The 26572-nt window shown below is 44.7% G+C and overlaps 1 protein-coding gene across 1 annotated transcript in view; it reads left to right on the top strand.

Moving 5' to 3' along the window:
• Positions 1-26572, top strand: part of LOC126106275 (uncharacterized) — a 201897-nt gene that overhangs the window by 77797 nt on the left and 97528 nt on the right. Inside the window, exon 2 of the mRNA XM_049912498.1 lies at positions 7804-7854. Within this exon, the coding sequence (XP_049768455.1) occupies positions 7805-7854 (50 nt within the window). The 5' untranslated portion in view covers position 7804. The remainder of the gene's footprint in view (positions 1-7803; positions 7855-26572) is intronic.

Here is a 26572-nt window from a genome sequence, read left to right as displayed (position 1 = left end):
CCACCTGTTCCGATCCGAGCTCACCACTCGGCACACACGGTGGACCATTGTGATCAGCTGCAGGTGATCCCCACCTGCTCCAATCAGAGCCCACTGCTCGGCACATATGGTGAACCGTTGTGACCAGCCACAGGTGATCCCCACCTGCTCGAATCAGAGCCCACCGCTCGCCACACACCGTTGACCATTGTGACCAGCAGCAGGTGATCCCCACCTTCTCCAATCAGAGCCCACCGCTCTGCACACACGGTGGACCATTGTGACCAGCAGCAGGTGATCACCTCCTGCTCCAATCGGAGCCCACCACTCGCCACACATGGTTGACGTGTCGAGCAGCAGGTCATCCCCACCTGCTCCAATCAGAGCCCACCACTGGGCACACAGGGTGGACCATTGTGACCAGTAGCAGGTGATCCCCCGTTGCTGCAATCAGAGCCCACTGCTCGGCACACAGTGTTGACCATTGTGACCAGCAGCAGGTGATCCCAAACTGTTCCGATTAGAGGTTACCGCTCAGCAGACACGGTTGACCATTGTAACCAGCTGCAGGTGATCCCCAACTATTCCGATCAGAGCCCACCACGCGGCACACAAGGTGGACCATTGTGACCAGCTGCAGGTGATCCCCACCTGCTTCAATCAGAGCCCACCGCTCGGCACACACGGTTGACCATTGTGACCAGTAGCAGGTGATCCCGACTTGCTCCAATCAGAGCCCTCCGCTCGGCACACACTGTTGACCATTGTTACCAGCAGCAGGTGATCCCCACCTGTTCCGATGAGAGCTGACCGCTCAGCGCACCCGGTTGACCATTGTGACCAGCAGCAGGTGATCCCTACCTGTTCCGATCAGAGCCCACTACTCAGCAGACATGGTGGACCATTGTGACCAGCTGCAGGTGATCACCACATGCTCCAATCAGAGCCCACCACTCGGCACACATGGTTGACAATTGTGTCCAGCAGCAGGTCATCCCTACCTGCTCCAATCAGAGACCACCGCTGGGCACACACGGTTGACCATTGTGACCAGTAGCAGGTGATCCCCACTTGCTCCAATCAGAGCCCACCGCTCGGCACACACTGTTGAGCATTTTGTCCAGCAGCAGGTGATCCCGAACTGTTCCGATTAGAGCTTACCGCTCAGCAAACACCGTTGACCATTGTTACCAGCAGCAGGTGTTCCCCACTGTAGTGAATTGGCAGGAGCCAATTCACGGAGCCTGGAGGAAGCCGAGAGGCACACGATTAAGCTCACACAGGCTGGCGTGAGGTCTGGAACAGGTCAGAGTAATAAGACTAGCAAAACAAGAGTAACTGGTAGAATACTTAACTTTAATCCATAATTGAACATCTCTCGTTACTGTACAACTAGCTTCACAATAATAATTATCAAATGCTATGGCACCTTGCTAGGTCGTAGCAAATGACGTAGCTGAAGGCTATGCTAACTATCGTCTCGGCAAATGAGAGCGTAGTTGTCAATGTAGCATTGCTACCAATGTCTGCTGTACAACTGGGGCGAGTGCTAGTACGTCTCACTAGACCTGCCGTGTGGCGGCGCTCGTTCTGCCATCACTGACAGTGGCGACACGCGGGTCCGTCGTATATTAGCGGACCGCGGCCGATTTAAAAGCTACCACCTAGCAAGTGTGGTGTCTGGCGGTGACACCACATTCCTCCCCCGCAAATCGGCGAACGGTTGTATTATAAGGCTTCCGCCCGCCGTGGGGGGGGGCCCATGTTGACGTATGCGAGGCTGTGCCACCCGCACCCGGCCATTCGGTCCGAGGGGAGCTAGGAAACGCCGGAAAACCTAGACCAGGGTGCACGCCAACATGCGGTGAATGCACCCGTAGATAGTCAGGAGGGGCCGAAGCGTCGACCTCCATCGAGTCGGAGCACCCGACTGGCGAAGATGACAGATGGGCCGGAGCGGGCAAGAATTCCTTGGCGGAGGACAGCTGGTCACGGGAAGCTATCGGCGGCGCGTGACCCAGGGAAGCGCCCGGCGTTTGAAGCGACGCGTACACTGCGGGCGTCGCCGGCGGGGGAACAGTCGGCGGCGGCGGCGGCGGTGCGTCGCCATGGGGCAAAATGGAAGGCAGCGTCGGTAACACCTGGGGATGAGGCGAGCCAGTAGATGGGTCGCCAGGGCGCTGACCGGACGGCACCGTCGCTGAAAGCAGACGGGGAGCGGCAGAACCCGTGCGACGACAGAGGCGCAGCTGATTGAGATGACGACGCACCTCACCAGAGGCCCCCAAAACTAGATACAGAGCGCGGCCGAGGCAGCGAAGAATGCGCCCTGCGAGCCAACGCCGTGAACCTCGATAGTTGCGAAAGTATACAACGTCGCCTGGGACAAAAGCAGGTGTCTGCCGCTGCACAGGAACCTGTCGCGGCGGATGCAGCAAAGACATAAAGGTTCGATGAGGGCGACCATTAAGCAACTCAGCCGGCGAGCGACCATCGCGGGGCTGAGAGCGATACGAGGACAAAAAGAGCAATAACGCGTCCTCCCGAGAATGCGACTCTTTCAACTTCAATTTCTGTGACTTGAAAGTCCGGACCAATCGTTCAGCGGCACCGTTTGATTGAGGCGAAAACGGCGCGGACGTCAGATGTTGAATACCATTGGCCATGCAGAATGACTGAAATTCTGCGGACATGAATTGTGGGCCATTGTCGGAAACAATAGTCTGTGGAAGACCTTCAATGCAAAAGATAGCAGATAACGCTTGGATTGTGGCAGAAGACGTCGTGGAAGACATCCGGACAACAAAAGGAAAATTACTGAAGGAATCGACCAGAACCAACCATCGAGCATTCCAGAATGGACCAGCAAAATCGATGTGTAAGCGTTGCCAAGGGGAAGTGGCTTTTGGCCATGCAAAGAATTTCCGCGGTGGCGCGGATTGGTGTTCGGCACACGCCATGCAAGAAGAGCACATATTCGTAATCGCAGCATCGATTCCGAACCCAGTGCTGACGAGCAAGTTGTTTCGTGCGCACTATACCCCAATGTCCTTGGTGGAGAAGCAGTAAGACAGAGGACTGTAACGAACGTGGGACCACGACCCTGGACTGATCATTATGAGAACGCAACAGCAAAACACCACGTCGACCAAAAAGTCTCTCCTTGTGAGCAAAAAATCGGCGAACCAACGGATCCTCGATCCGTGACTTTGACAAGGGCCATTGCGTAGCAACAAAACGCAGAACGGTAGCAAGGACAGGGTCTGCAGCTGTGGCTGTAGCTACACGACCAAAATCAATCGGAAACGATTCGACCACATCATCGGTTTCCGAATCAATGAACATGCAAGCAAGTTCGGAGGAATCGAATGCTCTATCCTCAGCAACAGGCAAACGGGACAACGCATCGGCGTTTCCGTGCTTAGCAGTGGACCGATACTAGATAGTGTAGCGGTACTGCGAGAGGAAAATAGACCAGCGAATGAATTTTTGCGCTGTACGTGGAGGTACAGGCTTGTTCGGATGAAAAAGCGACGTAAAAGGTTTGTGGTCTGTGATGATGGTAAAGTGATGACCATACAAGAAATCATGAAACTTGGTAACACCAAATACGAGAGCCAATGCTTCCTTCTCGATCTGTGAATAATTTCTTTGCGCTGACGAGAGCAATTTGGACGCAAAGGCAATAGGGCGATCTTGCAAACCATCTTTGTGCACAAGCACAGCACCGATCCCGAAACCCGATGCATCCACCATCAACAAAAGGGGCTTCCGGGGATCGAATGGCGTAAGGCAAGTATTGGAAAGCAACGCCGATTTCAACTGGTGAAAGGCGCGTTCGCATTCCGTCGTCCAGACGAACGGAACACCCTTACGGCGTAAGCGATGAAGCGGAGCTGAAATGGAAGAGGCATGTGGAATATATTTATTGTAATAATTAATTTTTCCCAGCACACTCTGTAGCTGCTTCAAATTCTGCGGCGAAGGCAAGTCTTGTATGGCACGGAGGTGCTCTGGACTGGGATGTATGCCTTGGGCATACATGTCCCAGATATGGCAAATCACGAGCAAAAAACACACATTTGTCCTTCCGCAAGCGAAGACCATTTTGTCGCAAGACCTGAAATAATGTTCGGAGATTGGCTAAATGTTCTTCTTCCATCTTTCCGGAGATCACAATATCGTGCAGATAGTTTGCTGCAGTAGGGACCGACACACAAACAGTTTGTAAATATTGCTGAAAAAATGCAGGGGCGGATGCACACCCGAATGGCAGTCTTTTGAATCGGTACAAACCAAGATGCGTGTTAACCACCAATACGCGCTGGGATTCGTCGTCCACCGGTATTTGCAAGTACGCATCTGCTAGGTCCAACTTTGAAAAATATTTACCCAAGCACAGTTTGTCAAAAAGATCTTCCGGGCGGGGTAAAGGAAAAGTAGCAGTCACTATTAGAGAGAGTAGCACTGGGCGGAGTGGCATTAACTACATGAATTTCCATGAGTGAAGGTGCACGAGCCCGAGTATTCTTGCTTCGATTCCAGCGCGAAGCAAAGAGCCTGGAATGGTTGTGAGTGTCCGATTTGAGCTTTTTCTGGCAAACACTTTGAACATGTCGTTTTTTATTACAGAAAAAGCAAATAGCCTGGCGTGACGGGCAATTCTCACGTGAATGTCTAGTAGCACACCGTGGGCATGTTTGTATCACTGCATTTGCTTGCTTACGCGGGACACGTGGCGGAGGGCCAGGCGGCAGCTGCGCGGACGAGCGCGAGGGCTGTTAACGGTTCCGTGCAGCTCGCCCGGCGGGCCGGTTAACATGACACAGGGCTGGCGAAGTTGCAAATGATTCCTGTGCAAAGTCAAGTGTGTCTTGCCTATCCAATATGTCCATCACTTGTTGAAGGGAGGGATTGACAAGTTTCAAAATCTGTTCCCTTATACGAACATCAGAAACGTACTGTGCAATTGCATCACGTACCATAGTATCTGAATAAGGGAGTCCACATTCACACTCAAAAGCACAATCCCTGGTAAGGCCTTGCTAAGTTGCAACCCACTCCCGATTAGTTTGACCGGCCGTACGTTTTGTACAAAAGAAAGTATACCTTTTTGCAACGACATTGACTGATTCTTTGAAATAGGCATCCAATGCAGACAAAATTTCTTCATAAGACAGAGTTGCTACGTCGCGTAGGGGAAACAATTTCACTATCACACGGTAGGTGGACACACCTACACAAGAAAGGAGATGAGGCTGCCGCTCGTTATCTTGAATTCTGTAGGCGGCGAGATGGAATCCATCCTCGTCGCCAATGTTGTGAATTGGCAGGAGCCAATTCACGGAGCCTGGAGGAAGCCGAAAGGCACGCGAACAGGTCAGAGAAATAAGACTAGCAAAACAAGAGTAACTGGTAGAATACTTAACTTTAATCCATAATTGAACATCTCTCGTTACTGTACAACTGGCTTCACAATAATAATTATCAAATGCTATGGCGCCTTGCTAGTTCGTAGCAAATGACGTAGCTGAAGGCTATGCTAACTGTCGTCTCGGCAAATGAGAGCGTAGTTGCCAATGTAGCATTGCTACCAATGTCTGCTGTACAACTGGGGCGAGTGCTAGTACGTCTCACTAGACCTGCCGTGTGGCGGCGCTCGGTCTGCCATCACTGACAGTGGCTACACGCGGGTCCGTCGTATACTAGCAGACTGTGGCTGATTTAAAAGCTACCACCTAGCAAGTGTGGTGTCTGGCGGTGACACCACACCCACCAGTTCCGATCTGAGCCCACTACTCAGCAGACACGGTGGACCATTGTGACCAGCAGAAGGTGATCCCCACCTGCTCCAATCAGAGTCCACCGCTCGGCACACATGGTGCACCATTGTGACCAGCAGCAGGTGACACCACCTCCTCCAATCAGAGCCCACCACTCGGCACACATGGTTGACAATTGTGTCCAGCAGCAGGTCATCCCCACCTGTTCCAATCAGAGCCCACCACTCGACTCACACGGTTAACCATTGTGACCAGCAGCAGGTGATCCACACCTGCTCCGATCAGAGCTCACCGCTCTGCACACACAGTTGAGCATTGTGACCTGCACCAGGTGATCCACACCTGCTACAATCAGAGCCCACTGCTCAGCACACGCAGTTGACCATTGTGACCAGCAGCATGTGATCCCCAAGTGTTCCGATCAGAGCCCACAGCTCAGCACACACGGTGGACCATTGTGGCCAGCAGTAGGTGATCCCCACCTGTTCCGATCAGAGCCCACTGCTCAGCACACACAGTTGACCAATGTGACCAGCAGCAGGTGATCCCCACCTGATCAGAGCCCACCTCTCAGCACATACAGTTGACCATTGTGACCAGCAGCAGGTGATCCCCACCTTTTCTGATCAGAGCCCACCGCTCAGCACACACGGTGGACCATTGTGACCAGCAGCAGGTGATCCCCACCTGTTCCAACCAGAGCCCACCGCTCAGCACACACGGTTGACCATTGTGGCCAGCAGCAGGTGATCCCCACCTTTTCTGATCAGAGCCCACCGCTCAGCACACACGGTGGACCATTGTGACCAGCAGCAGGTGATCCCCACCTGTTCCGATCAGAGCCCACTGCTCAGCACACACAGTTGACCAATGTGACCAGCAGCAGGTGATCCCCACCTGATCAGAGCCCACCTCTCAGCACATACAGTTGACCATTGTGGCCAGCAGCAGGTGATCCCCACCTTTTCTGATCAGAGCCCACCGCTCAGCACACACGGTTGACCATTGTGACCAGCAGCAGGTGATCCCCACCTGTTCCAACCAGAGCCCACCGCTCAGCACACACGGTTGACCATTGTGGTCAGCAGCAGGTGATCCCCACCTTTTCTGATCAGAGCCCACCACTCAGCACACACGGTGGACCATTGTGACCAGCAGCAGGTGATCCCCACCTGTTCCAACCAGAGCCCACCGCTCAGCACACACGGTTGACCATTGTGGCCAGCAGCAGGTCATCTCCACTTGCTCCAATTTCTGTCCAGTGACACACTCAATTACGACTGCACTGGACACAGCATCATCAATATTAGACCGTGAATCAATGGGACCTTGTCGACAGGTTGGATGATCATGTTTCCCAGTGGTTGTGTCTGGGTAAGGCATCAACCGGATGAAGAGCTGCTAGGAACATCCACTGCATGTGTACCTGTGGAGACAGTATTATGCTATAGGGGCCTTCGCCTGGACGTCTGGAGGCCTACGATAGAATGGAAAGCTTTATAGCACTTTTGAGCTTCCTGAACATTATTACAGACCACTTGCGTCCCTTCGTGCTTGATGTTTTTCCCAGTGGTGAAGGCGTCTTCCAGTAGGATAACTAACCGTGACACTAGGCCAGGATCTTGCTACAGTGGTTCGACGACCGTGAACCCCCTTTGATGACCTGACCACGAAATTCGGCTGGTTCGAACCTCACAGGAAACATCTGGGACGCTACCGGTCGTCAGTTCCGCGATCCAACACCACCAGCCGCTAACTTACGGGAGTCGAGTGACCTGCGCGTACAAATCTGGTGCCATGCTTCTCTAGAAACCAACCAGAGACTTGCCGAATAGCTGCTGTATTGTACGCTATTAACGTTCTGCTCATTAATGTCCGTGTGTACAGATACATATATGTGTGTGTGTGTGTGTGTGTGTGCATGAGCATGGGATGAAACCGGAAGTGGTATCCAGAGTTGAAAACCATAAAAAATTGTAATTCAGTAATGCAACTGGGCATTCATATGCTGACATATCCTATTTTTTGTTTTCTTTTCCAGCATGTCCGCTCTTCAGGATATTCTAACTGCAGTGACGTCCGCTGATGATTGGTGAGTTTTGCTTTGTTTCTGAAACGTTTACAAAGCTCCGTTGTTGTGCACGTGCTAGTAGGAACTGAATGAGACACAACTACCTAGTTGCATGTCAGTTGACCGTTTGACATTCTCTAAGTCGGGTGTCCTTCAGACTGGCCTGGTACATGGGCTGCCTCTACGTCTAAGCAAAACATAGAGCAAGAAAACATATTTTGTACAAATACTTTTATCGTTTCTCAGAGTACTTTCCTTTACACCTAAACTTTCTAACGCGTTGAAACCAATTTTAGAATCCGAACCTGGTAAAGAATCTTTTTATATGACCTGTGGCAAGTAAATTGTAGCATGCTATTCAGCGTTAATCGTTCTCAGATCCCCTAGAGCAGTGGTCACGCCAACGACTGTTTTATAATGAGTCTCATTGTTCGGAATTACTTTAGTTTCGCAATAAATCTGAAATGCGAGTGACTCTGGCGACAGATCCAACTAAACGACTTACTGTGTATGCACGGCGCGCGACCAAACTAATAACTGCTTTGAATCTCAGTAAGTGTCAGAGTTTTTTTGTTTGACGCGTTGAGTTCACAAGGCTAAATAGTATGTACGCAACACAATAATACTTCCGTTACTGCAGCCTTTACTCCGGACTGTAAGCTTAGTAACTATCACACATGTATATATTTGTACTTATTTATTAATTGTGAATGAAATCCCAGTGCTTAATGAAATCAAAACACTATTGCTGTTTATAAGAATATGACCTCGAACGACAGGACGACAGCGATCATAAAGTGAAATTTGAATGTCTTGTGGGTGACTGGTGAAAAAATAAAATTAACGCACTACAATCTCCTTTAAAAAGCTAACAGACTGTTCTTAAGCTTAAAGTTCAAAGTAACGAGTAGAGTGTAAGTGCGCGTTTAAAGGCAACCGAAATACTTGCCAAGTATGGCCGACCATTGCTGACAGCGAACTAGTGAAACAGCGTGCTTAACGGCAAAGAAGGTGTGTCCAGATAGAAAAAAACTGGAGATATCTGTCTGTCAGCGGCCATAGTACGGAAGATCTGGGCACTAATTTGTTTCAACAACTTCAGCAAAAGGCGCGATTATTTGAACGGTTCTCTCAATCTATCTATGGAAATTATGATATTTCATATACTGCGGAGCTACTAATATTTGTTTCTGGTACTGATTACAACTTAAAATATTTCAGGATCTTTTTCATATACACAGTTTGGAAAGAATGACTGCAGGGTGTAACATTACGAGTCAAGATAGCTGTAACGGAAATCGAATAGCGTAAAGTTACCATTAAAAATGCACACCGCGCGATTTAATTGAATGGCGTAAAGTTATCATTAAAAACGCACGCCGCGCGATTTGTGACGATTTGTTTGGTCATAATAGTAGTAACATGCTTTCGAATACAATTAAAATATAACGGCGATACCTGTTTAGTGTTATTGGAAACAATATGTAGTAAATTAATGAGTAAGGTGGCCGATCCTATAAGAAGAGGTGAAATTGGGCGTATTAAGGTGTTTTGCTTTATGTCGACTAAGCCGATTATACGGCGTCTTTTTTTCCGTTTACTCTTAGAAAAAAACGAGTAACGAAGTGCTAATTGTGCGTTGTGAAAAATATAGGGGCGAATTTTAAATAGCTACAGTGTATAATCAGACTAACAAATGGACATTCAGTTACGCGAAATAGCGGACAGCGAAGTGTGGTCATTAAATTGAGTACACCTACAGGGCGGTCAATTCCGGGATAAGTCTATTCGCATCTCACGAGGGACGCGGTATTGAGACCGGTTTTTTTTAATTGTATCACGGAGAGCGGGCTTCAATTTATAAAAAGGAGAAAAGCTGTATCATTATCATTGACTGTTGGTGTTAAGCAACCAAAACTGTTCATCAAAGGGTTTCGGGGAATGAGTAGTGAATGCGAAATGAAAGTGTGAACAAAGTTATGTTAAATAAAGCAGAAGAGACAAGACAGTTTGGTCGTATCTGTTATTATTCCATCAACCGTAACATTTCTTCTCGTTGTACGAAGCCTTTATAGACGATCGTTATGACAATTTGCTTTGAAGGGATCTCGTTACGAGTTAAGTTTTGGGGATCTGGTCAACAGGGGATAGTTCGTAGGTCTTAACTACCGCTGCTATTCTGGAATCAGGTGCTACCGTGACCGTTGTGTGTTGTCAATGGCTTAAGGTCATCATATCTCGTGCTCTAAGATCGACGCGCCTTTCCTCTTGGTATAACGGTGTCTCACGGTAACAATGACAACGCCGACGGCGAAGGAAGATACGGTAGAAGTGGCGCCACAACGTGCGGCTCGATCGATCGAGGATTGCTGCATCGAGTCGAGTGTCATCCGGATTCACGAACCCTAGAGTTGGAAAATATTGTAGCAGCCAGTGAGTCTGTCCAATGAAAGAGGTATTCTTCAATAATCGCTAAAAGTGAGCGATACTACCAGATATGATTAAAATAACTGTATAATTATAAAAAAAAGAAGTTGAGACTTGTGATTTCGGTAGATAAATATCTATAAATACATAGTGAAAATAAGTGTATGTCTTGGTAGTGAATAATCATGTCAAAACGAACGAAAATAATACATGATAATGTGCGGTTGAGTAGAGTAATGAGTAGAGAGAGAGAGGAAATTGAAGAGGATATGGATGATGCATCCCATGAGCTCAATCTCGGACAGGAGACATGTACAGATAACAATACAGTTATTGATTTAGAGCCGTTAGGAGATTCAAATACAATGATAAGTAAGGTAAGCAGCATGGGAGAACATAAAGATCTTGAGGTTTCGGAAGTAGATCAGCAAGTTGATCCTCAAAATGGAAATATTAATCAAAAAATGTTTGATATGCTGGTATCAATAAATACTCAAATGGGTGTAATGAATGGAAGACTTGGTTCACTAGAAAAAGATAATAAGCAATTAAAAGAGGACAATCAAAAGTTAAACGAAAAATTTGAGGCCAAATTTGGTTCATTAGAAGTTAAAATGGATTCTTTGGAAAGCAAACTGAACACCTTTGATTATAAACTGGAAAATACTAAGAAAGAATTAAAGGCGGACTGGGAGACTCAATTAAATGCGAAATTTGGAGAACTAGATGTAGAGTTTTCTAACACCTTAGAAAGACAATATAATAATTTAACGGGAAAACTTCATGACGTAGAAAAGAAATATGAGGTAGTTTCGAAGAGTTATGATGGCCTGTCCAATAGGATGGTTAAGTGTGAAAGCAGCTGTTTCAATGCTAGCGCACAGATAGAAGAGCTTTCGAAACAAATAGTCGAGTTTGAGTCCGATGCTCGTAAGGGGATTGACAAGTATTTAGTAGATCAAACTAAAAGACTTGACGAAGATCTATCTGAATGGATAGAAATAAAAGGAAATGAAATTGTAGACAAGGTTAAGACTACTATTGGATCCCAGCCAAATGAAAATATCAATGAGCACCTAAGTAGAAATGATGAATTAATTAAGCTCTTCACTAGCGAAATTCAGAAAATAAAAGAGAAAATAGTTGATGAGTTACCTAAATGCCAAAAGGAAACCAATCATAAATTGGCGGAGTTAGAACGAAAGTCATCACAAAATTTGTTGACTGAGGACGAACGTTCGGAGAATAGGTCGAAAAACAACAGAACATGTGAAAATACGAAGTACAATTGTGGTGAAAATTTGCATTGGGAAGTTGATGATTCGGTTGGTAAAGATGATGATTCTTTTGGTCAGCGAGGCTATTTGTCTTCTTTAAAGGTGGAGAACAGCATTTTTAAAAGTAGACAATTCCCAACATTCTCCACTGAAAAGAACAACCTGCATCCGAAAATCTTTATCAATAATTTCAAAAGAATATTTCCACGTAGCTGGTCAGAACACGACCGACTTCAATTTATAGTATCCAAAATTACCGGAGAAGCCGCATTATGGGCCGCTGAAGTAAGTGAAAGTTGTCATACTTGCGCTGAGTTTGAACAACTTTTTTTGGCTAAATACTGGTCGTCGAGTAAACAAGAGAAATTAAGAAAAGCGGTTTACCAACCTGAGTATTTTAACAGTAAAAGGAGTACTTTAAGGCAATATTTTGAAAAGTACATAAATAAGACACGTTATTGGAGTGATCCAATTTCCCACAAGGAAGTGATCAGAATTTTGAAGGGAAGGTTGCCCATAAATATACGTGAAAAGTTAATAAATGTTCCTGACCACGATGTAGAACAGTTCTTGTCGGTGATTGACTCTATAGATATGATTATGGAAGACGCAAGACAAATGAGTGGTAATCAAATGTCGACTCACACTCATAGTAATACGAATAATTATAATAATAATAATAATAATTTAACGTATGATAATAATAATACCGAAAACCAGGTCAAACCCGCATCACAGGAGCGTGGACAATCTTCATCCTATGGTTGCAATAAAAACAATGATTATAATAAATATAGAAGAGATACTTACTGTGCTAGAGGTAAACCTCGATATGGTGACGCGAATGTGCATAGTAGTGATATTAATAAGAGTAACAGGTACCCAAGTGATGATCCCAATTGTATTCGACCTTGGGAAGATAATTCGAAGCATAATGTTCATCGGCAGGTTGGAACAAATGCCTCGAGTCCTCATCCAGCACAAGGAGTTATACCAATGGGCGAAGGAGCCTCCAATGTGCGACGGGGTGAATACCATAACTCGGATCATACTGTACGGATTGTGGAAGTTCATGAACCCCCACCGATGACTCAACGAGATAGATTAAACTAATACCAGTCATCAAATGCCTTCCTAGGATGACTGGAAAGGAGAAGGAAGGCAGGCATCAATTTGAACTGAGAGTATTAAGGTACAATAATGATCAGGATATAAGGAATGAATTAATTGAAGAAAAACCTGAAGTTTCTAATAAATGTGGACAAATTTTACAGGCAATAATTCCAACAAGTATAAATAATGTTGATGTTGAAATATTAATTGATACCGGAGCAACTATTAGTGTCATGATGCTGGACTGTTTAAAACAGATAAGCCGAGGGGTAAAAATGCCCACTTTTCCTATCACAGGATGTACCGTGTCTGGCGCGTTCAGCGCAAAAATGCAAAAAGTTGTGAAACAGGTACGTGTCGACGTTACAATCTGGGGGGCTCAAATAGAAAGTACATTCCTGGTTGTTCCTAAAATGACAGTACCATGTATCTGGGGTTTGGATTTTTTATGTGAGACCGGTGCAATCATTAATTTAGAGAAAGGTGAATGTATATTTAATTCCAATGGTAATGTTTTGACAGCCACCCTGAGAAAGGGCCGAGTAATTCCAAATCAGTTGTGTATGAATCTAATGGTAAAATATGACAGTATTGATGATGAAAATGTGTACGATATATGCCTTATTGAATGTTCTGAAGAAATGATTGATAAAATGTCATTGCAGGAAAAGGTGTTGGAATCAGAATATTTATCTGTTATCCAAAAGGACGAACTGTACTACTTGTTGGAAGCATATCAGTCGATTTTTAGTAAACGTCCGGGTATAATAAAAGACTTTGAATTCCATATAAAGACGTATGCACATAAACCCTTTTGTCATACTTCCTATTCTATCCCATGGACAAAGAAAGAAGTAGTCAGAAAGGAAATCAATAAAATGTTAGAATGGGGTATTATTGAGCCCTCAGATTCCGAATATTGTAACCCTCTTGTGGCGGTAATTAAACCCAATGGTGACATCAGATTGGTGTTGGATGCCAGAGAGATCAATAAGATCATTATACCTGTACAAACGCGACCGGAGAACCTAGAAGAGTTAGTACAAAAGTTTTATGGTGCCCGCTTCTTAACTTCTTTGGATATGCTTAGTTCATATTGGCAAACTAGAATATCGAAAGAATCTAGAAAATATACTGCATTCATTTTTATGGGCCGAAGTTACCAGTTTACCGTCATGCCATTTGGGTTGAAAATAAGCGGTGGTGTTTTCATATCGGCATTAGATACCGTACTGGGCAGAGACCTTTTGAATGAAGTTACGTTATATGTGGATGATTTGCTAATTGCTTCTGAAACTTGGGAGGAACATTTGGACTTATTAAGAAGAGATTTTGCGAAATTTTTGGAATACGGAGTTACTGTAAATTTGAGCAAATCCAAGTTTGCTCATAACCAATTGAAATTTCTTGGACATATAATCACTCCTGAAGGGATAAAACCAAATCCTAAAAAGATGGATGCGATTAACAGATGTGCTTATCCAAAAAATAGGACGGAATTAAAGTCATTTATCGGCTTAGTTTCATTTTTTCGATGATTTTTACCCAATCAGTTAGGAAGCCAAGACTGTTTGTTACGGCTGTTAAGAAAAAATGTCATGTGGGAGTGTAACTCCGAATGCACGCAAGTTTTTGATAACATCCGCAATGCTTTGACTAATGCTCCACTGTTACATCATCCGAGACTTGATCAAGATTTTTATATTGCTGCGGATGCTTCTGAAACAGGATTGGGTGCCACTCTTTTCCAGATGGACAATACAGAAGATATCAGTACCATCAAAATAATTGGGTTTGCCAGCAGAACACTCTCTAGCTGTGAACGTGCATATTGTACTACTGAATTAGAAGTACTGGCCGTGGTCTGGTCACTTAGAAAGTTTCGCTATTTTGTATATGGAAAGAAGATCATTGTATTCTGTGACCACAAAGCTTTATCTTCTATTTTAACAGGAAGGATGTTTCATTCACGTTTAACCCGGTGGGCCTTGCTACTGCAAGAATATGATATTACGCTCAAATACATCAGAGGGAAAGACAACATCATAGCCGATGCTCTTTCAAGACTACCGAAAAGAAAGAATGACGACGAGTGTGAAGAACGGACTATTGACTTTAAAGTCATGAATTTATCAAGGCAATATTGTGAGAGGCAGATTTCACAGCTATGTCGAAGTCTTCCACAACTGCAAGACGATGCAAAGTTGTGGAAAGCCATTAGGCATGCTGTTGAAAGCAAAATGCTAAGTCACTCTCAAGAACAGTATCAATTAAAATCCGGAATATTGTATCGAAAGAAGGATGAAGAAGATGTTTGGAAAGTTTGTGTTCCAAATAAATATTTAGAGTCACTAGTATGGTACACTCACTTGAATTGGGGACATTTTGGTGCCGCTAAATGTACAGCCAAAATAGCACAATACTGCTATCATCCAAATTTGGGACGTATAGCTACAAATATTCTTAAGAAGTGCAAAATATTTCAGAAGGCGAAACCCATAAACTATTGTCGGAAGATAGAATTACATCCTATCATCCCACAACAACCTTTAATGTTGGTGTCATGTGATGTCTGTGGGCCATGTCCCATGACACGTGGACGGTTCAAATATGTATTGGCTTTCTATGATCTCTTTTCAAAATATGTGAAATAATATCCTTTGAAAAATCTCCACGTTCGACCCATGTTACACAAATTTATAAACAACTATATAACTGAGCTTGGCAAACCTATAATGGTCTTGACAGACAACGCTGCTTATTATAAAAGCAAAGTATGGAGAGACACTATGAAAGAACAAGGAATCCAGCACATTTACATCTCAAGATTTTACCCTTGTGGAAATCCGGTTGAGAGAATCTTCCGAGAGTTGAACCGATTTTTACGGACGTACATACCCAAACAACATTATAAATGGATCGATTGGATTTATGAATTTGAGAAAGTGTATAATGACTTACCACACTTATCGACAGGTTATTCACCTAACCAAATAGTATTTGGTGAAAGTATTGTGCCAGAATGGATGAAGAAATTACCTGCGATAGAACAAAAGATTACCAAGAAAGAAGATATGGTGAAGAAAGTCTACGAAAACCTGAAGCATCAAGCACAATTGAGAAAAACCCGTTTTGATAAAAATGTGAAGAAAGTAGTCACATATGAGTAGGGGAAGAAATTTTATTGAGAAATCACCCAAACGCATCAACCAGGAAAAGACTGAATAAGAAATGGCAATATTTATATACAGGTCCATACAAAATAATGAAAATACCTCATGAAGGGAGCTACCTCCTGGCAGATTGTGATACTGATGTAATTAAAGGCTTGTTCCCTCACATAGACCTGAATAAGTATTATCAATAATGAGCAAAATATAGATTCAAGAAACACTGAATGATACCAAGACTACACTCAGTGGACTAAATAAAAGCACCAGTGGATAAATACGTACTTACACTAACTTACAAAGAAAATTAAAGAATGTACCGACGATTTCCATGAGATACCTTCTTGGTATCAGCAACAATGTCGACGCTGAAAAACGATTTATCCTCTCACCGAGCAGCGAGGATGGATGATTTAAAAGTGGAATTAAGAAGAACAGAAAAGGACCAAATCCTCTCTGGTTAAACAAGTGGCCTAATAAGGGTTTTGGCCTAGGATGCCAATCGTCGAACCCGGCTGTGATCCCTGCCTTGCACAGTCGGTTGAAGAACTGAGGGCTTCATCCAAGAAAAAAAATGTGGTGTGAATATGAAGTGATTAGTGCGAAGTGTTTCTAAGACAACCTATAAACAAATGTGGAATTTAGTTAAGGGCATTTTGTCTAGGCCCATTAACTCAACTTAAATATTGTAGAATGTATGTACTGACTTGTTGAGTGAATCTGGGAGTGAGTGTATTCGCCGAAACAAATACCCTCTCCTGTCATTGTACAAAAAAAAGCCTGTTCGGTCTGGAACCCTCTTCAAGACATCACAGTCTGGGGGGCCGTGTAACATTACGAGTCAGGATAGCTGTAACGGAAATCGAATAGCGTAAAGTTACCATTAAAAATGCACGCCGCGTGATTTAATTGAATGGCGTAAAGTTATCATTAAAAACGCACGCCGCGCGATTTGTGACGATTTGTTTGGTCATAATAGTAGTAACATGCTTTCGAATACAATTAAAATATAACGGCGATACCTGTTTAGTGTTATTGGAAACAATATGTAGTAAATTAATGAGTAAGGTGGCCGATCCTATAAGAAGAGGTGAAATTGGGCGTATTAAGGTGTTTTGCTTTATGTCGACTAAGCCGATTATACGGCGTCTTTTTTTCCGTTTACTCTTAGAAAAAAACGAGTAACGAAGTGCTAATTGTGCGTTGTGAAAAATATAGGGGCGAATTTTAAATAGCTACAGTGTATAATCAGACTAACAAATGGACATTCAGTTACGCGAAATAGCGGACAGCGAAGTGTGGTCATTAAATTGAGTACACCTACAGGGCGGTCAATTCCGGGATAAGTCTATTCGCATCTCACGAGGGACGCGGTATTGAGACCGGTTTTTTTTAATTGTATCACGGAGAGCGGGCTTCAATTTATAAAAAGGAGAAAAGCTGTATCATTATCATTGACTGTTGGTGTTAAGCAACCAAAACTGTTCATCAAAGGGTTTCGGTGAATGAGTAGTGAATGCGAAATGAAAGTGTGAACAAAGTTATGTTAAATAAAGCAGAAGAGACAAGACAGTTTGGTCGTATCTGTTATTATTCCATCAAACGTAACATTTCTTCTCGTTGTACGAAGCCTTTATAGACGATCGTTATGACAATTTGCTTTGAAGGGATCTCGTTACGAGTTAAGTTTTGGGGACCTGGTCAACAGGGGATAGTTCGTAGATCTTAACTACTGCAGCTATTCTGGAATCAGGTGCTACCGTGACCGTTGTGTGTTGTCAATGGTTTAAGGTCATCATATCTCGTGCTCTAAGATCGACGCGCCTTTCCTCTTGGTATAACGGTGTCTCACGGTAACAACGACAACGCCGACGGCGAAGGAAGATACGGTAGAAGGGCAAAATTTATTTTGCCACTCCGAACAAGTGTTAGTGTCAATGCAAGTATTACGTTTAAAACTGGTTTGCGTTACAGCTGATGGTAACAAATATAAAACTACAGGTTGAGGTATCCCCTTACTTTTCCATTGTACTCTCCACGGAGAAACATTATGCTGTAAAATTTTTGCATCCAAAGAAATAACGAACATCATTATACCAACTGCAAACTTCTTCAGAAAAAACTGGGTTGATACATCGCGAATTGACCTCAGAAAAGAAATTAGCACATTTATGACAGAAAAAGGCATATGTGTTCCAGAACTTACACGCCTCTAGTGTTTGATGGACTTTGGATTTTTGACAGATTTAACTGATGAGTTAAATATGCTGAATATGGGGCTTCAAGGAAAACACAAATTAATATCTGATATGCATACAAGTTCAGAGGCATTCCGAATAAAAAAACAAGCTCTGCATAAAACATTTTGACGACGGAAAGTTGGACCAATTCCCAAATCTTAAAAATAATGTTTAGGGTTCAAATGGTTCAAATGGCTCTGAGCACTATGGGACTCAACATCTGTGGTCATCAGTCCCCTAGAACTTAGAACTACTTAAACCTAACTAATCTAAGGACATCACACACATCCATGCCCGAGGCAGGATTCGAACCTGCGACCGTAGCAGTCGCGCGGTTCCGGACTGAGCGCCTAGAACCGCTAGACCACCGCGGCCGGCTAATGTTTAGGGAATTGGAATAAATTCCGTATGGAAAAACAGTAAAATGAAATGCATTTTAATGCAGCTACAAAACCAGTTCAACCAGAGATTTTTTAAGTTCGAGAACATTTCTGGTAACCTCAAGAATTTTGCACGCCCTTTTTCATGTGTACTGAGAACTTACCGAGTAATATACAAATGGATGTGACTGGTCTTCAGTCTAGTGACACTCTGAAAAACTCTGAAGTCGGTGATCCTGTTCAATTTCGTGACAGTCTGCCATCTAATTTTGAAGAGTTGAAACGGTTTTCTGAGCAAATAATTTCTATTTTTGGGAGCACTTATTTATGTGAGCCATCTTTTTCAGTTCTCAATAACAGAAAAAATAAACATTGTCCTCATCTCACAGACAAGCATTTGAGTGCCATTCCACGAATTTCTACGACAGAAATAAAAGCAAATATTCCACAAACAGCCAGTCAAATATATCCCCAAAAATCACATTAAATTTTGATTCGCCTCGCATGTGTAATTATTTACAAGTCCTCATTTAATATTTTTTCTCATTTTACTTTCGTCATAGTTCCTACTTATTAATAAAAATGATAGTGAATAAAATTTAAAAGTAAGTATTTTATGATTTTGCATTTTTAATATCATAGAGATAGTTATAGCCAAACAAAGCTATTAACGAATACCGCCCGCCTTTATTTCTAGCTATATGGTCCTTACCAGTTAAAATGTTGCTGACCATTCCTTTAGAGCAAGTCCAGTGTAACCTAAGGAACAAGCCATCACTTTCACAAAAGCACATTGCAGTCACACCACTTTCATTGGTTTGGGTTAATCTTCGAACCCTAAGTACTTGATTGTTGCATAAGTTCTGGCTCTTACACGCGCGACCGCTACGGTCGCAGGTTCGAATCCTGCCTCGGGCATGGATGTGTGTGATGTCCTTAGGTTAGTTAGGTTTAAGTAGTTCGAAGTTCTAGGGAACTGATGACCTCAGATGTTCAGTCCCATACTGCTCAGAGCCTTTTGAACCATTTTTTTGGCTCTTACAAATGAAGGCAAGTTTCGTCGTCTGTTATACGAATTTTGCTTTTCCTTAGGCAAATTTCTGAACCCCTGATGGTGCATCACAGTACGTCCGGCTCACACCACGTTGTGTTGATAATGGTGTCGGGAGGAGATTTAAAAGTTTAACCTGTTGCCGGGTGGAGAACTGTAGCATCTACCTTAGTACGTCAGGCGTGCACTACATGCGGAGACAGCTACTAGAGTAGTGGAATACACGCGACATGCACGTGGGCTTTCTTTTAGGATAGTCAGGGAAGAATGCTACTCATACTAAATAAACAGAGCAGCATTCATCACGGCAAATCATAGAAGGAATTAATACAGATTAAGCACAGGAGGGTTGAGCCCTGAGTGGCTCGTGTTCCCGCCATCACGTATTTACGCCCTGTTTTTCCACCCCACTACGTTAATTTAAATTACTACTGTCACTGAGTTGCTGCTTTGCCTGACCATGAGGGGCGCTAGCAGCACGTATCGATGTCTTCCCTCTCGTAGGATCGTGGTTCGGCTGCTATTACTTCCCGGTTGTCGTCCGTCGTCCAGTCAGCTGGAAGGTGCCAGCGGGTTGCGAGTTGGGGTCGGGAGTCCGGGTCTGCCAGTCAGTTGGAACGCGCCTGGACCGCAGTCCGGACCTGCCAGTCGGGGAGCTGCAGTGCTGGAGTAGTGCAGTCGGGTTGGAGCAGCAGTGAGGTCTGCGTCGACATGGCTCGCACGACCAGCCAGGCCACGGTCTTGGAGGATCGTCGGTCGGTCGTCCTACCGGACGACGCGTTTTAGCTCGCCGATCGTTCATGTGTCAGCTGTGTGTGTGTGTGTGTGTGTGTGTGTGTGTGTGTGTGTGTGTGTGTGTGTGTGTGTGTGTCTTCATGAGTGTTAGTTACTGTTTGGTATCGTTCAGGTTTTCGTGCAAGTGTATGTCAGGTTGTGTGTGTAGTTTGTGTAATTTCCACTGATAACTTGTTTTAAATGTTGTCGGAATACTGACAGTGTGTCGGTCAGTTGCTGTGGACCAGGGAAGATATCTCCGCGCGGTGCAGTCGGCTGGGTCCGTTGACTGTCCCTGCGCAGTGTCGGAGCGTGTGTGGAACTGTCCGATCGCTATGAGCTTCGTGGCTCACCGACCCAGGACGTCAACGTTGAGTGGTGTTTTAAGTACCCAAGCCACGTCCATTTATGTTGTGTGGTTCGTTTCGGTGGTTCGCTGTTGGGGAGGATTTCCTGTGAGCAACAACGAGTGAAGAGTTCGAGATAGCTGCCGTCAGGTGCAACTGATTACATTAATTTATCCATAGTTAAGTGCACCAGCGGAATTTTCTGCCTTGTGGCCGTTAGTGTTCTGGTTACCTGCCCTGGCCGCTAACGTAGTTTTTAGGCAGTGTCTTTCCTCACCTTTTCTAGCTGCCCAACATGGTGTGTAGTTTTGGCACGCGTTGGTTTGGGGAGAGTAATACTTGTAAATTTTTTTGGGGGCCTTGATTTCTCATCTACTCCGTCGTGGCAAACAAGCGGTTGGTCGGTCGGTCCATGACTGTCCCTCGGTTGGGTTCGCATTAATTAAGTGTAGCTGGACTCACCACCTGTCTCGCCTAAGTGAACGACGGCAGACCGACCCACTGGAGGCTCCTGAGTTCCGTTCTCCTACTCATCCTTTTGGCAGTGTTGATGTTGTTGTAGTTTAACTGTATTCTATATTTTTAATTTGGCAAGGTTAGTTGTGGGCCTTCAGCTTTGGAAACATGTTCTCAGAGTTTCCTTCAAGTTCAAACATTATCGCTTTCTGCTCTTGAAAGGTTATTGTAATTTCCTCTGAAAGATTTTACAAGTTATTGTGGGCCTTCCGCCGTTGGTGTTGCAAAAGGAAATTTTTCAACTTAATGTATTGTTTTACCGATTGTTGCAATATATATTTCCTTAATTTGCAGAATTTAACTTTGCGGCCTTCAGCCATCTTATTGCGTTTGTTTGTCTCTTTCTGTGCACCTTGTGGGTCATCAGCCCTGTTAGCATCTAAAAACATTGTGGCCTTCTGCCTTCAGTAATCATCACAGTATATTTGGAACTCTGAAGATTTAATCCGGCAGCCTTCAACCACTCCGCATCATATATATATATACACTCCTGGAAATGGAAAAAAGAACACATTGACACCGGTGTGTCAGACCCACCATACTTGCTCCGGACACTGCGAGAGGGCTGTACAAGCAATGATCACACGCACGGCACAGCGGACACACCACGAACCGCGGTGTTGGCCGTCGAATGCCGCTAGCTGCGCAGCATTTGTGCACCGCCGCCGTCAGTGTCAGCCAGTTTGCCGTGGCATACGGAGCTCCATCGCAGTCTTTAACACTGGTAGCATGCCGCGACAGCGTGGACGTGAACGGACTTTGAGCGAGGGCGTATAGTGGGCATGCGGGAGGCCGGGTGGACGTACCGCCGAATTGCTCAACACGTGGGGCGTGAGGTCTCCACAGTACATCGATGTTGTCACCAGTGGTCGGCGGAAGGTGCACGTGCCCGTCGACCTGGGACCGGACCGCAGCGACGCACGGATGCACGCCAAGACCGTAGGATCATACGCAGTGCCGTAGGGGACCGCACCGCCACTTCCCAGCAAATTAGGGACACTGTTGCTCCTGGGGTATCGGCGAGGACCATTCGCAACCGTCTCCATGAAGCTGGGCTACGGTCCCGCACACCGTTAGGCCGTCTTCCGCTCACGCCCCAACATCGTGCAGCCCGCCTCCAGTGGTGTCGCGACAGGCGTGAATGGAGGGACGAATGGAGACGTGTCGTCTTCAGCGATGAGAGTCGCTTCTGCCTTGGTGCCAATGATGGTCGTATGCGTGTTTGGCGCCGTGCAGGTGAGCGCCACAATCAGGACTGCATACGACCGAGGCACACAGGGCCAACAACCGGCATCATGGTGTGGGGAGCGATCTCCTACACTGGCCTTACACCACTGGTGATCGTCGAGGGGACACTGAATAGTGCACGGTACACCCAAACCGTCATCGAACCCATCGTTCTACCATTCCTAGACTGGCAAGGGAACTTGCTGTTCCAACAGGACAATGCACGTCCGCATGTATCCCGTGCCACCCAACGTGCTCTAGAAGGTGTAAGTCAACTACCCTGGCCAGCAAGATCTCCGGATCTGTCCCCCATTGAGCATGTTTGGGACTGGATGAAGCGTCGTCTCACGCGGTCTGCACGTCCAGCACGAACGCTGGTCCAACTGAGGCGCCAGGTGGAAATGGCATGGCAAGCCGTTCCACAGGACTACATCCAGCATCTCTACGATCGTCTCCATGGGAGAATAGCAGCCTGCATTGCTGCGAAAGGTGGATATACACTGTACTAGTGCCGACATTGTGCATGCTCTGTTGCCTGTGTCTATGTGCCTGTGGTTCTGTCAGTGTGATCATGTGATGTATCTGACCCCAGGAATGCGTCAATAAAGTTTCCCCTTCCTGGGACAATGAATTCACGGTGTTCTTATTTCAATTTCCAGGAGTGTATATATACGATTTATCTTATTCGTAAATTTAACTGTGTGTCATGCAAAATTCTTTCAAAAATGTATTTGTGAACTAAATGATAATAAATTACAATTGTGAAATGAATCCGACCGCAACTCCGTTGGCCCTTTCCACAATCCTAATTACCTGTCAGCCCTGCGTGATTTATCAGGCGTTTCAAGGGTCTACGGAAGGGTTCAGAACTAGTCTTGCTCGTAAATGGTAACAATGGCCACATAGAACTAGGGACAGAAATCTTGTTGAGCCAGATGATAACAGCAATAAAATTCTAAATTGGTATGTATACTGCAAAGATAGGTTAACGTCTAATGAGGCTGCAACAGATTTGTAATGTAAAACGATTTGGGAGAAGATTAGTGTTAAAGGCGTATCAAACATGGTCATGGGATGCTTTTATAGACCTGAGCAGCTGTGCTGGTGGGAGATTTGAAAGGGAACCGGCAAAAAATTTCGCGTAAATGTCCTGATCTGTGCAGTAGTCAACTTACCACCTACATACTGAGAGACACAAGAGATTAGGGCGGGTAGAAAGAACGGTGAAATTGTTCTAAATGTCTTATAGATAATTTACTTTTAGCAGCTAATCAGAGAACGTAAAAATTACATATTACCTGCAGGTCATCAATACGTCAGATACAGCGTGAATGACCCAAATGTTGGTAATCAGGGCCTGACATTGTTAGCCAACCATCAGTTTGTGTTAATACGAGGGTCGTTCAGTACGTAATGCCCCACATTTTTTAAAAAGCCATTAATATGCATAGACAAACGTCCTTGTTGGTGCTTCACATATGATGTTTGATCTGTGCGCCGGTGAAGTTTCGAACCGCTCTGGCAGATGGCAGAGCTGTAGTTCAGTGTCAAATTGGTGTCTAATACGACTCACGTTACAAGCAGCATGCTGTTACTGAATTCTTGCGTGCAAAAAAAACAAACCGTAGTGAACATCCATAAACGTTTTTGCGTACTGTATGGCAGTGTTGCAGTGGACAGATGTACAGTTGGGCGATGGGTAAAGAAAGTTTCAGCCTCAGGGAATGCAGAAACAGAGCTCCACGGTCATCCGCCCTACAGTGCAGGCCTGGCACCTTCGGACTTCCACTTCTTTGGGCCGCTTAAGGTTTCTCTATGGGGAACACACTTTGGAGAGTGTCAGTCATTCAGTGAAAACAGGACAAGACCTGCAGCCAGCAGGGAACAGATGCCCTTCCACAAAACTGGCGTACGGCCATAGAACGTGATGGAGACTGCGTAGAAAACTAGGACTTTGACCAGACGTGTTGAAGTATATTGTCGTCAAATTCTAACGTCAAATATGTGCCGAGAAAAAAAGTGGTACAATACTTATTGAACGATCCTCGTTGTTAGAAAGTGTGATAACAGTTTTTTTGCGTAAACATACACTTTTAAATGGAACATTGCCTATTGACAATAATAAACTAAAAGTAGGATAAATCAGAAGGTGGGTGGCGTTTGTTGCAGGGCTCTACTGCGAGTCGCTTACGAGGTATCGTATTGTGAGAAGTTCCCTCACTGACGCTTGGAAAATACCTGTGGTAGGTCACACTAAAGAAGTGCATACACTAGTTACGTGGATACTGACTAATAACGAGACAACTGACCATCACAGGTTGTGTTCAAAATCCCACCTGCGTCGGCAATAACTGCTTCCAGTCTGGTACGGAACGACCGCTGCACGCGCCCTAGCATTTTAGCGGAGACGTTCGAGCAGGCTGCAGTAATACATCGGGTGTAGTTGGCATGTCCTTATAGGAGCGACTTTCAGCTTTCCCCACAGAAAACAGTCTACGGGCTTCAAATCCGAGGAATGGGCCGGTCAAGGTACAACTCCTCTGCATTGAATCCAATGATTTGAAAACAATTCGTGAAGACATCATGCAGTAATTCGTGCACTATGGGCAGGACAGCCATGATCAGAGATTCCCACTAGTCTGCTAGCATCCGTGGAAGATGGTCTGTTAGGACGCTGCGATACCTCGTGCGTTCAGTGTTCCGTCTATGAAAAAAAAAGGCCTATGAGCCGATGGCTCACTAACCCACACTACAAATTTATACTTCATGGACGCGGACGATCCACCTGACGAAGTCAACGGGGTCTTTCAACTGACCAATGGTGGCCGTTTCGGTGGTTTACTTGGCCATCGTGTGGCTTCATCACTAAACAAGTTACATGATACATCTGGAGTATCCGTCTTAATGCCCGTGCACAGCAGTTAACACAATTCTCAAAATCGTTTCCATGCAGCTTGTGATATTCGCTATTTTTGACTTCATTAAAACAGCAAATACGAGTAGTTAATACTTTCAGCCAGAAGGCAAATACTTGTTTATAAATAATGATTAATGTATAATGAGGTGTCGCATGGCGACGGTGGAATTTTCTAAATAATGTAATTCGTCGTCTTTGGGCGGCAATATAAACAGAAAAATACGGATAGATATGCGATCCTTCACTATTTTGTTCGCTGGAGAACAAATGAAGCCTTGAGCGCTAAAAAGTCTTGTACTGTTTTTCTCGAGTAAGACGGACGCAGATTTGTGGTAGTCTGATCTAATTTTTACTAAATGTATATAAACGTCAGTATATGTATATAAACTTGTCAGTCTGGATACCAAACCTACAGAGACGGTTGTGATACAGGTCTATATGCCTACCACAAACCAGGAGGATGAGGAAGTTGAAGCTGTATATGAAGAGTTAAATGGAGCCATGAGAGGAATCAAAGGAGAAACAAATTTAATAATTATGGGAGACTGGAACGCAATAGTAGGAGATAAAGAGGTACAGCCAGCTGTTGGACGCTACGGCCTTGGTAAAAGGTATGATAAAGGAGACCGACTTATAGAATTTTGTAACAGGAATCAACTGATAATATCTAACACGTGGTTTCAACATCACCCCCGTAGAAGATACACCTGGAAGTCACCAGGGGATAGAGAACGATACCAAATTGATTACATTCTAGTCAAAAATAGATTTAGAAATCAACTAAAAGACTCTAGAGCATACGCAAGCCCAGATATTGTGAATGATCACAACATGGTTGTTGCGGAATGCCGACTCAAGTTCAAATGCATAAGGAAGAAAATAGGAAATGGAAAACTGGATATAGGGAAGCTTGGAAACCGTGAGACGCAGAAGGAGTTCCAAGAAAGGGCTAAGGATCTAATTCAACAGCATCCTATAGAGAATGTAGAACAACATTGGGAAAATATGAGAGATGGCCTAATAAAAGCAGCTGAAGAGATAATTGGAAAACAAAAACCTGAAAAGAGGAAGGAGTGGATAACTGATGAAATAATACTTATGTTTGAGGAAAGAAGGAATCTCAAAAATAATGAAACGGAAGAAGGGAAAACGGCATACCGAGTGCTTAGCAACAAAATCAACAGGAAGTTGAAGCAAGTAAAAGAAAGATTCCTTGAAGACAGATGCAAAGAAGTTGAAGACCTTCTGAAGAAAGGGAACCTTGAATTAGCATACAAAACAGTGAAACGCTTCTTCTCAG

This window comes from Schistocerca cancellata, chromosome 10 (genome assembly GCF_023864275.1).
Source record: "Schistocerca cancellata isolate TAMUIC-IGC-003103 chromosome 10, iqSchCanc2.1, whole genome shotgun sequence".
NCBI lineage: Eukaryota > Metazoa > Arthropoda > Insecta > Orthoptera > Acrididae > Schistocerca > Schistocerca cancellata.
The sequence above is the reverse complement of the archived record's forward strand: the minus strand, read 5'-3'. Positions and strand labels throughout refer to the sequence as shown.